This window comes from Rhinolophus sinicus, chromosome 16 (assembly GCF_057876585.1).
Source record: "Rhinolophus sinicus isolate RSI-liver-muscle chromosome 16, RSI-T2T, whole genome shotgun sequence".
NCBI lineage: Eukaryota > Metazoa > Chordata > Mammalia > Chiroptera > Rhinolophidae > Rhinolophus > Rhinolophus sinicus.
In genome coordinates, this window is record NC_142516.1 from 95,961,018 (window position 1) to 95,973,954 (window position 12,937).

Consider the following 12,937-nt stretch of genomic DNA (forward strand, 5'->3'; position numbering starts at 1 on the left):
GCTAACACGTAGATTCAGATTCAGTGCATGTGGAGCAGCCCAAGGTCTCGTATTTCCCAGAAGCTCCCAGATCCTGTTGATGCTGATGGTCTCTACTTGCTTTGGGCTTCATATAGTTGGGTAATTATTGTTCTTATTATTCATAGTTTTTCTAAGCAGGAAACCAGACTTTACCTTCTTAGCAGAAGAAAGGGTCAATTTTGTAGTCTTTTGTTTTCCCTCTTTGGCCATAATTACGTTCTAACATTTTTTAAAAAATGAATGAGTGCTGGGATTGGACTCTAGCATAGCTCTGTGCTTTGGGTGCACAGAGAAGGATGGGGGCGTCCACTCCCTAGCGTGCTTTATGGGGACCTTTCATTCCATGATGGCTGACTGAACCTCACAGTCTATTTGGGGTGACTGAACCTCACAGCAAATTTAAAGTCCAGAAATTTAAATTTAAATCATCAGGTGCACGACTGGATATAGGATGAACGAATCACTAAAAACTAGAAAGCAATACAGAGCAGAACCTTCGGGGTGTAGCCTACTGCTGTTCTCTGAGACTTAGGTCAGGGCTTGGTCATTTACAGGGAACTTGGCACTTACTGTTAGACAGGCTGAATTGTCACGTTGTCGTCATACAAAGCCAGATGTTAATTCTCCAGAAATGAGCACAAGCATATTTGTTTTTAAATAAAAAACAAAGATAATTGTGGAAAATATTATATTGAATTATTAAAATAAATTAGGCCAAATTAAGTCACCATAGTTAATTATTGGCATATTATGTTCCAGTTATAGAAATAACAATTCCACCATTTTCCTATTTATTGGGGGGGGGACCCCAAAATGTGTTTCTGCATTTTACAGCTTGAGTGAATCTTTGAAATAGAAATGCCACCACTGCAATAATACAAGAGGCACAACTTATTGTTAGGGTAATGGCCTTTCAGACACTTTAAATAGTTGCTGTCTTCTAAATTCCTCCATTGCTCTATCTGTATCTCTTTTGTGGTATTTGGGATACTTTCCCTTGGATTATTAATTTCAACGTGCATTCCTTTCTGCTTCCTGGTAGCAAGATCAAGAAGGATTTGTTGCTTAGTAGGGTGCCATGCACACAGTGGGATGCTTCACAAAGCTAAGCCAAGAGGGCCTCCCAGACAGGCCGACCTGCTTTTGTTGCTGTGTCTCCTCCCAGGGTCTCCACTCAGCAGGCAGGAGTCAGCCAGCATCACACCAGGGCTACTTCATACTACAAAGCCCAGCAGGCTTCTATAGAGACAGATTGCAGGCATTTTTGTCAAAGAAATTCGGGCAACGGTGTGAAGGAGCTAAGGTACACACAGCAATTTGAATGAGGCTCATCATAGAGTTTCCCTCTCTGGCTAGAGTTAAATTTATGGCCCAACTGTGCCAATTGAATGAAACCGTAAGACGCAGATGTTTATGTGCCTAACCTCAAGTCTGACCTCATTTTATTTCCCCACTTTCATGTCCCCATCCCCAACATCCTCATCTATTAATTATAGACTAATGACATATTAAATACAGGTATTTAATATTAATATTGACTGAAATTTATATTACCACCACTAATCCCTTTTTAGGAGAAACTGGACTATTAATAAAATAAAATTGGCAAAAGGTTACTTTTACCATCAAGTGGAAGTATGACTCAACTGCAGTATTGAATTTTGAGGGGAACATAAATAAATTAAAAACACATCTGCAAACCTGAAGCTACACAACTACCATGTGCCTCACAAACTTCTCCATGGGAAGCAGGTGTCAGAATTGTAGGCCTTTTGAGGGCAGGAGATGGTGCTTTGTCTTTCTTCTTCCCCTGGTACCTGGAATGGTACCTTATACTAAGGATTTATTGAATGAATGGATGAGTAATTGGTTGGTGCTTTTAGCATACACTGAGATCATGTATTTTACCATTTCATTTCTTTTGGAAATATATGAATGTGAATTATGCGTATTAACTATTTGTGGACTACCTGCTATTATTTAAACATAAGATGTAGAAAATCTCACAAATGAATTTAAAATGAGTAAAGATTGCATATATAACCAGCACTGTAATTAGTACAGTTTGATCCTTTTGATCAGCCTAAAGGAGATGATGCTTTAAATCTCTGTCCGTTTATTCCTTAAGCCTACAGGAACTGAAATAATGAAAAATGCTTTCTTTTCCAATGGTATTTTTAAAAGGGTAAAAAGGTCTCCTAGAATATAAATTCCTTGAGAATTGAGATTTTTATCTATTTTGGTCACTGATATATCAACTGTGCCTGTCACATAATTGGCAGTCAATAAATATTTGTTGAGTGAACTGTCATTTGCCTAAAACCCGCTAACTGACACTCATAGATGCCTGCTTCTCAGCATTAAAGTAAATCGTCTATCATACATGCTGATGCATTGCAGGTTTTTTCATAATAATCTTGAATAATGTCTGATTTCTGACAATGGAGTTCTTCACCCTTTCCAAAGCTCTCCCGCCTTTTTTTCCCCCTTTGGAAGCTAAAAGCCTGAATGGTATCACTGATGAAAGTCTGAACTGTTGGGGATGTGGAACACTGGGAGGAGTGCTGCTCCCAAGTTAACTACAGGAAAAGGAGAAAATCCTAACTTTTCTTGAGCTCTTAAGAGAGTTGAGGTCCCAGGGCTATCAAGTCACTTGAATCCAAGGAGGTACAGACTGACTCACTTGCGGCAAAGCATGGGTGAAAGGGCTGCCTGCTGTACAAACGGGTAAGGAGAAATCAGATAACATTTTAACAAATTGTTGGAGGCCAAGGGTGGGTTGGCTTATCAGTCTGGAATAGCTGAGGGCCCTGACATAGGGGGAGTTTGCATTCACCTGTAGGCTCTATCCCATCGGCCTTCACTGGGAGCTCAGAAGAAATAATGGGAGCAGACTGGGAGATGGCACAGAGCCCTTCTCAGTGTTGTGGGGCTATGGGAGGTGATTGGCTGCTGCTGCAGGAACAGCACAAAATCCTGCCACCCTGCTCAAAGATAAGTAAATCAACAGACTCAGACCCAGAGACTTAAAAATAACTAGTAACTAAAATAACTTTAAAGTAACTATCAAGCAGGGATTTAAATAACTGTTAAAGGATATCATGGAAAAGGTGGGCAACATGTATAAACAGATGTGGAGGAGAGATGGAACCTGTGAGAAACACTCAATTGGAAATGCAAGAAATCAAGCTATGTTATAATATATGAAGAATTCCTTTGAGGGGCTTGTCAGCACACTTGACACAGCTGAGGAAACTTAAGTTCACAGCTCAGTAAACTTAAGATAGGTTAGTAGATACTATCCAAACTGAAATACAAAGGGGGGCAAAAGAGTGGGTGGGATGGGACAAAATAGAGCATCCAGGAACTTTGGGACAATATCAAATAGTGTAACATACACACAAATGGAGTTCCACAAAGGAGAAGAGAAACATAACAAAGCAGGAAAAATATTTTAATGGCTGAGAATGGATAATGGCTGAGAATTTGCCAAAATAATGAAAATCAATCCAGAGATCCAAGAAGTTTAGAGAACCCCAAGCAGGATAAATAACAAAAAGGACACAACTAGATACATTGTAGTCAAGCTACTGAAAACCAAAATAAAGAGAAAGCAGCCAGAGAAAAAAAGACACAGGAATAGAGAAATCACGGCAGACTTCTGTTCAGAAACTATCAAAGTTGAACTATCAACATCTGTAGGATGCCAGATGTTTGATTAAAGTATTCAGAAGGGCAACATTTTCTAATTGGTACCAATCTTTTCTAACTATGAATTGGACCCCGCAAATGAAGTACTGACTCATTGTTTGATAACCAATTCTACTTAAAGTGAGAGAAAAATATTTTCAAAACGTGAGTTACTGACCAAATTTTGTGGCAGACACTGAAATATGGAAGATAGATTGCTAGCACTTTAGTTTATTTCATTGTCTTTTAAAATCCTTAAAATAATCACCATGTTGGGAAAGGTATCACTAGAACAGTCTGGGTAATTTGAAGAGGCACATGTGTTTCATTAAGCATATTTGGCTATTTTATAAATGAAAAGAAATATAAACAGGAAACCATGAAAGTACATTTCCTTATTAAGAACCTGTTAGGTTCTACAGAGAGAGAACTGTTTAGTTATAATTCTTGTTTCCTAAGAATTTATAAATCTAAAACAGACCATATTTACAGAATATGTAGAGAAAACAGTAAAATGTAAATAAAGCTTGTCTAAGTCAATGATTACTATGTCAGATAATTGTAATACTAGCTGCCATTCACTCAGCATCTACTGTTGTGTTAAACCTGACATAATATGTTTTTTAAATACATTATCTTGTTCAATTATTACCTGATTTTGTGAAAAGATAATCTTGACATTTTGCAAATGAGGAAAATGTGGCTAAGAGAAGTTCAGTAAATTGCCACATTATGCCACTCTGCTGGTAAGTGGCATAGGACTCAAAGTTAGTTTTGTCTGGTTCCAAAACCTAAACTTTTCCCCTTACACTCCATTGTAACATAACAGTGGGAGTTTCAGATTCAAACAGGTGTTGATTTAAGGCAGATCATGCTCTCAGTTCTCCTCGAATGGGTCTAAGAAGTGTTCCTGGAAGGAATAGTTATTTCTGGATTTATGGGATGTTGTGAAGCTGGCACTTCAGCAGGCAGAGGTTACGGATGCTGGAAATGGCTGGAAATGGCTGGAAGGCCCGGAGAGGTTTCCAGTTGCTCCATTTCTTATGTAGTTGTTCTTTATCATAATCAGTGAGTCTAACATTCATTCTTGACTTACAGCATTCTAAGTGTGCTAGTGTGATTCCTTTTAATCTTTAATAGATATGGCCGTGTCTAGATGCTAAGGAGAGCTGTGAGCATTCCATGTCATTGTTGTGCTAGATTAGTGCTCAGTGGGAGGGCGTTATCTTCTACCTTGGAAGTTATGGACCCTGAAGTAGAAACTGGTAAAGCATGCAGTTGATTATATGGTGAAAGAGTTGTTATTATTTCTAATGTCATGGACTTTGGTAGAGTTTCATTTTAATATAATGGAAAGTAGTTATAATATTGTTTGAGGGTTCAGGTGTTTTAAATGCACTTTCCTTTATGTATTGTTGCTCATCACCTGTCAGCTTGAATGTATTCATTCTATTTCTTCGGTATATCAGATGTGAGAGTCTTGACTTTAAAAGACAATAATATGAAACATCTATGTTACTCTGTTGATATAACTAATTTTGGAATGACTGCAAAAACTGAATTATTTCAATATTGCTTATCATGACTCTGGTTGGTAAAGTAATATTTACAGAAGGAAATCTTCACCAGGAAATATTTTTCTAATTTGATGTTTAAGATTTAACTTTTCAAATATTGTTTATTTAATTATGTATAACTTAAAAAGAAAATCAGTTTATATGGTATGGAAGTTTTTGTTTTATTTTTTGTTGTTGGTCTTTTAATTTAAAAAAAGGAAGTACTTTCTAAGGGAATAAATATCTAACTCCATTCCAAAAGCTGAACTGCATTTATTAATTCCAGTTGACTAACAACCAAACTAGATTAAAAAAGGAAAAGAATATCTGTTTTTCTATTTAGACTACACATAATACACATATATTATTTAATTTGTGATTTGATGGATTAATGATTCTTTCCTTTAAACTAGTCTACTAGGATTGTATTTACCCTCTACTTGTGTTTCCTCATAGTTTTGGTAAACCTTTGTATTCAGTACAGTATGTATAGTAAGTAGGCTTGAATACATAATTTTGGGAGGTATTTTTGGTATTTTGAAATAAGTATATCACTTTGTGAGGGGGGTAAATGCTTATTACATTGTTTTGTACACCTGAAACTAGTAAAAGAAAAATAAGTATAGATTCACAGAAAGTTGCAAAAAATAATAGAGGTGCCATGGAACCTTCACCAGCGGGAGTGCTCATTTCCTCCACGTTCACTTTTTATGTAACTAGGGTTTATTTTTCAGTACATATTTTTTGATGAACTGTTCTCAATTTTTTTTGTTCTTACACTGTACATGTTTTTCTTATATCTTTTGTTTTATTGTAAACCTGATAAGGAACGAATTAAGCCTCATTAAGATTGTCCCTTTAATGTTTTTTGCCTTTCCTGTGTGGGTTTGGATCTCTGAGATATTGGCCTCTAAATAAACAAGCTACTTCCGAATGAAAGGATATATTGGGTTTGGCTCTTAGATCCAGTACTTGGCATTTCCACATCATTGTCTTTAGAGCAGAATTAGTGAACCTTTCAAAGATGCCCGACCACCCCTGGGGCCGTGTCTGCTTGTTTGTCCAACCCCACGTCTCAGGGGCACCCACCGTGCCGTTAGCCTTCCTATTGCCTCCCTCGCCCACTGCTGACTTGACTCTCCTCCTCACCCACCTTCTGTTCCCGCCATGTCCGCACAGGGAGGCAGCTCAGTTCTCCCGGACCCCAGGCCACATGGGAATCACGGTCTCTGCTTCTCAGTGGATCACTCTCCATGGGCCTTCTCTGCAACTTGCTCTGGCACCTTAAGCCTCTGAATCCAACCCCCTCCCAACAACTTCCTCTTCTGTATCTGCTCAGCTTTGCTTCCTGCCTTCTCAGGAACCCTGTGCCCTCATTGTCTCTCTTCTTTTCTGCATCTCCGCTTTTTGGCCCTTCTATGGATCAGTACCATCTGCATTTCTTAAGCCTGCTTAAGCATTTACCAACCTTAAACAAAAACTTCTCCGTCCTCCTTCCCACGCAGCTACTGCCTTTGCCCTCTCTGCACTCATCACTCACCCTTCTGGAAACAGTTAACTGCTGTATGTCCACTGCCTCTGTCTCACCTCCTGCTCAGCTCCAGCCTTCTCGAATGCCGCCCCTGCCCCCATCACTCTGGCAGTTACTTAGGTTACTGATGACACGTGTCACTGGTCCACTAATTGTAACCTCCTAACTGCTTCGTCCTAATCCACTCCTTCCTTCTTCCTATTTAATGTCTTTTTAAAACACAAATCTGACCATGTGACTTCTTTGCTTAAAACTCCCCAGTCACCGACCACAGAGGTAGAGTCCAAGGGTGGAGACCAGCGTCCTTGCTCAGCTAGGCCTCCCGGCTTCTCACAGCCCGCCTCCTGCCTGCCTTTCCAGCCTGGCTGGAACCCTGCTTTCTTTCATGTCTTGCCATTGGCCCTTTGCATATGCTGTTTCTTCATCAGAGATTTTGATACAAGCTGTTGGCATATATAACTTAACTAAATCTATCCTTTTTAAAATGCTGTTTTAGGAAATTTTGTTTTATACTGATGGGTGCTCCCGGGGTCAGAACCCCAGGCCCTTTACCATACCAGAACTTACATGATACAATTTCCTTCTGTTCTTGTCTTAAACTCCTTAAAATTGCCTTTTCTGCCAGTTTTGTTTTTCTTATAGCCAAATGGAAAGAGAAAAGACTTCGTTGTCTGAGAAAGTTTTGTTGTCTGAGCCTTCCTCCTGTGCTACTGTAATCTTTCACTTAAGGAATCGTTTTTTAATGATCATTCTTGTATTCCTTCCTTCTGCAGATATTTATTGACTGTCTGCTGTGTGCCAGGCATTGTTCTAGGCTGTAGGGAGATGATTGATTGATAGATAGATAGATCGATCGATCGATCGATCGATAATTAGTGCTTAGTTCCCCTCCCAGTGGACAGCTCACATTATCATTCATTGGTGGCTAATTTATATAACTCTACTGCTGAGTAAGCTGCCATAGGTCTTTTATATAATGTATTTCTCTTTAGAGGGACTTTTAGGTTAGATTAGATTATAACTAGAGTTCTATAAAGTGGTTGTTTTCTTCAATAAATATCAGTGTTAATGATTTTAAAGCAGACTAAGATGGTCTAAAGTACTTCTTCAACTCCATTACTAGTTTGTTTCTCAGAGACGATGTGATGGTATGGAATGAGGCCTGCTTATTCTCAGAAAGGAAGCCGTATATCATGCAAGCACATTACACTGACTCTCCAAGCTCTGTTATTCTTTCAGGTGGGAAAATACAAGGATGCAATTCATTATCGTAGGTAACTTGTTAGGTACCAATTCAGCTCTAATACTGGCTGGCACCGTGAATTATTTATTTCTTGACATTTTAATCTTTTATTCTTACTGCCATTTATGAAGTACACGTAAGGGTCAACAGAGCACTCCCATGGGCTTTCATTGGTAACCAAGGAACAGAAAAAGTATTAACTTTTATTAAAGTTTTAAGTAGATTTTTAAAGAATAATGCCAATATCTTAGTTCCCTACAATCCTATATTTTCATGTACAAACCCCTATTTGGTGATTTCTACTTTTTGAAGTTAAATGGAATGTCTTCATCCTTTGTTACCTTTTCTACTAAAATATTTCAAAGTTGTTATTTTAAACCACAATGAAATTCTATTATTTTTTCATTTGATGTTATTTTTAACTTTCCTGCCTCATAAGTAACATGCAGTGACTTATTAAGCAATTTACTCACATATATATTATTTTTGTTTTTCAAGTCAATGCCCAAACATATGGTGTCACGTCTTTGTGAATCTAAAAAGATTTGTGCCGCAGCTGATATGCAACTTCAGGTATGTACATATGTACCTTTGTTCTGAAGTTTTCCAGAGTAATTCTTCAAAATAAATACATAACTTTAAATTCTTGCCAATGCTACACATTTATTATAATAATTATGCTTCTAAAACATCTTTCATCTGAGTTCAAAGAACTTGACCAAAATTGACTCATTCAATCCTCACACTGTCCTTATGAAGCAGATGTTAAGGGCATTTTCTAATTTCAGTCTGGAAAAATCAAAGCTTGGAAAAGTTACATGACTTCTAAATCATACATTTCAGCAACCAACTTTATATTGTTATTCACTTTGTTTCTTTTTTTAAATTTGGGTTTTCAGATTGAAATTTAAAGAGTAATGACTGTTAGTTTCTGATAATATTCAAAACCAATTTTCCAGGTGTACATATGGAGACTAGAAAGATTTTATGATCCATCTGGATGTCAGGTCTACACGATACTAGATGTTTATGTTATTTGTAATTACTGAGATTGTTTATGAAATTCTTAGTCTTCATCAGATCTTGAGAGTTACATAAACGTAGTCTAAACACCCATCTTTCATCTCAGGCATCTCAAAATAGTCACTGTGTAATGATCCAGTTACCTATTTAAAAGTTAGCCAGTCTTTAATTGCTTTATAGTTTTGTAAAATTTAGTCCATAGAAAGTAATGAATGAGCTTTGTTTTTGTTGTACCTTAAAATACATATTTCAGTGAAGACATGCCTACTATAGACAAAACCATGAACTTACATTTGATTTACATTATTTAGTGTCTCTTCATATCAATGTAATTAAAAAAGGATTTCAGAATTATTTGAAAAAATTAGCATTATGTGGCAAGAGTCTTTTGATTTGCTGATAACTCTAGCAGAAGTGTAGCTTAGAAGGGCTTTCTTTTTGATCAATTGTTCCAATGATTTTCTTTTAAAATGGAAAACTAAGCTTTCACTCCTCCCATCCTCTAAAAATAATAAACTCCCTGAGAGAGAGGCAGGGAAGGGGAGAGGAAGAAAGGGGGGGAGAGAAAGAGAGAGAAGAGGGGAGGAGAGAAGAGTCCAGCGGGAGAGGGAGAAAGGGGAACTCTGGCCAGAGGAGCCATTGTGCCAGTTTCCTTTTTATACAAAAATCCCCTTGTACAGAGGAGACAAACAAGGGTGGAAAGGAACTGTTTCAGATTTGTAAGGGGTTATAAACAGTATTTTTAAAATTGTGAATTTTTGTTTGTCGTGCATTGTTTTAAAAATAGGCTTTTCGTTTTCTGTGGCTCTAAGGACCTTGGTGCCAGGCATGCATGACTCCCTGGGTGGGCAAATAGGCTCATCGTTTTAGAATTGTTTGGTTTATCAGCAAATGAGTGTGAAATACATGCAGGTTTAATTTATTTTGCTCTGTTTTAATAATTAAAGAAGTCATTCCATGCTTATGCCTTTCTTTTGTGAAAGGCACAATTGAAAGAATGAAACTCTTGAATTATTGTTTGTTTATAGATTGGGGCAAAAAAACAGCCTCAGTTGAGGTTAGAATCTGAGTTTCAATTCCTAATAATTTCTTCTGTTAGAATATAGACAAAACACGGATGAGTAATTTTGACTCCTCTGATTATCTTTATGTATTGTTGCTCATTATAGAATATAGAATTGAGAGAGCTGTATTTAGCTATATGTTTAGATTAGCAGTTAGAGTAAAACAATATTTATATTTAGGAAATGTCTGTATTTTTCTAGGGAAGGTTTAAACTTGACTTTATAATTTAGAACCATAATTCTATATCTAGATGAAACCAGAAGCTAGAGGTCATTTAAATTTTTTCTTTTATCCAAACTAATCCTCACTTCTTTCAAGTTAACAGCTGCACATTCTCTACAAATTCCATTTTGAATCAGAAAGATGCATATCAGAAACATAATTGCACATCAGAATTTTTCCTTTAAAATAAAGCATTTTCTACTTTCTGGCTCTAGGTGAACTCTAAACAATGCTAATATTCAAGTCAAAAAGCACTTTATCTTTACTTTAGATTTTATGCAAAATTAATGTTTAGAACTCTATAAGCAGCAGATTTCATGTTCAAACTTTTTCTAATGCTTTATTCTGCTGCTATTATGTTTCAACGGCCAGTCCCTTCTACCCAGAGGTGAATGATCCTCTCTCTTGGTCACCTCCTTCAGCCAGAATTGCTTCTGCGCAGCAGCTGCTTCCTTTGTACCTCCTGACACCAGGTGTGGGGACTGACTGCGCCCTAGCTCCAGACTCTCCAACAGCTGCACCAGAATTCTTTGTAACATCTGTCCTCACCAGATACTAGACTGCTATTCCTTTCTCCACCTCACCCCACCTATCTATGTTCTTTCACCTCTCATTACAAAACTAGGATTCTGACCCCTTCATTTCTCTCATTTAAGATATATAGGATTCCAGGAAGAAATCAGGCAGGATTTGTTAGGTCACAGGGGGGTGAGGGGGTCACAAGTTATAACTTTATTTTTCATATTTCCAACTATATTTACTGCCTATATGGAGAGAGGCAAAATTCCAGTTTTGTAGTCACAAATTTAACTTTTTACATTGTGTGTAAAGAGTATATTACAGATAAGGTTCGATTCTTTTTTTTTCTTAAGATTTTTATGAAAAACATAGCACACATAAAATATTGTGTTATTTTCAGGGGTATACCATAATTATTCAACATTGAAATATACGTTCACCATGATAAGCCAACTTAAGATTCTTTAATATCTTTAATTGGGAAAGTTTGAGAACTTTCCTTTTCATCATTGACATGGTCTTAAATGTTAAACAAAACACGTCTCAAGCCATATACATCTATATTTGTGAATGTTTTCAACTGTGATTTAAAACTATGATTCTGGTACACTTATAACATCTTTGGTCAGCCACATCTTAGATGTAAGGATGGACTACCCAAACTAAATAGATGTTTTCATCTGTCTAGGTCTTTTATGCCACTTTGGATCAAATCTACCATGGGAAGCATCCCCTCAGGAGGTCAACCACAGACATTCTCAAGGAAACACAGGAAAAATTTTATGGCTTACCATATGTTCCAAACACTGTGAGTCTAGAATTTTGATCCTGTTATGTGCCATTGAACGGTTCTGCTAGTGTATCCGTCAGTGAGTAGGCTGTGATCACCTTCCCCCTTGCAGAACTTGGAATCCTTACCTTTACATGGTGGTTTCACCTGGGGCAAATGCTAGAAATTGCCTGGCTCATATAATGTCTCCAACTGTCCATTTACATGTGCTTATTTTCCTCCTACTAGCAGTGTTTTTCTGGATTCCTAGGAAAGTGAGGGTAAAAGTCATTGGCATTAGTCTGTATTCTTTTTTTTTTTTTTAATTTTTATTGGGGAACAAAGTGTTTCTCCAGGGCCCATCATCTCCAAGTCATTGTCCTTCAGTCTAGTTGTGGAGGTCGCAGCTCAGCTCCAAGTCCAGTTGCCGTTCTCAATCTTTGGTTGCAGGGGGCGCAGCCCACCATCCCATGGAGGGAATTGAACCGGCAACCTTGTTGTTGAGAGCTCTCGCTCTAACCATCTGAGCCATCCGGCTGCCCCTTCGGAAGCTCAGCGGCAGCTCGTTGTCTTCAATCTAGTTGTGGACGGTGCAGCTCACTGGCCCATGTGGGAATTGAACCGGCAACCCTGCCGTTCACAGCTCAAGCTCTAACCAACTGAGCCATCTGGCCACCCCTTTTCTGTGATGAGAAAAGTGGTTAGCAATATAAAATGAATGTGATTGTCAATCATAATCATTTTCATTGCAAAGAGAATGAATACTTATTGAGTACCTTATTTGTATCAGGGCTTATAACAGATGTTTTGCATATCTTATCTCATTTAGTGTCCTGTCAGGCTAGAGGGCAGGAGTATCGTTATCATTTATTGAATACTAGGTGCCAGACTCTAACTGCTCTGCAAACAAATCTCTAATTTAACTCTCAAAACAGCCTATAAATTCTACAATATCCCCATATTTGGGGCTCATATTGCGGCTCATACACATTATATGTCTTGTCCAAGATCATGTAGGTAGTAACTGATTGTGTTGGGATTCAAAACCAACCTCTAAAGCCAAGCTTTTTTCAGTGCTCCAAGGTTCCTGTAAGGAAGCTGAGTGTGGTCAAAAGAATACTGGCTGGTGCAGGTAGCAATGTGACTGACTCCTTCGTATTTCTCAGGACTCTCTCAGTTGCAAGTGATAGAAACCCAACTTATATTGGCTTAAGCAGAAAAGGGAATTTGTTGAGTCTCGTAACTGAAAGGTACAGGCGTACATCTGGTTTCAGGCAAGTTGGATCTAGTTAGCTCTT

At 37.8% G+C, this 12,937-nt stretch overlaps 1 protein-coding gene across 2 annotated transcripts in view; it reads left to right on the plus strand.

The window, feature by feature from the left end:
* MIPEP (mitochondrial intermediate peptidase) overlaps window positions 1-12,937 on the plus strand; it is a 176,639-nt gene that overhangs the window by 93,546 nt on the left and 70,156 nt on the right. The window contains exons 15-16 of one of the 2 annotated variants that reach the window (XM_088793507.1): window positions 8,540-8,614; window positions 11,559-11,678. The exons of the other annotated variant lie outside the window; for it this stretch is intronic. Coding sequence (XP_088649633.1) covers window positions 8,540-8,614; window positions 11,559-11,678 — 195 coding nt within the window. The remainder of the gene's footprint in view (window positions 1-8,539; window positions 8,615-11,558; window positions 11,679-12,937) is intronic. 2 annotated transcript variants of the gene reach the window in all.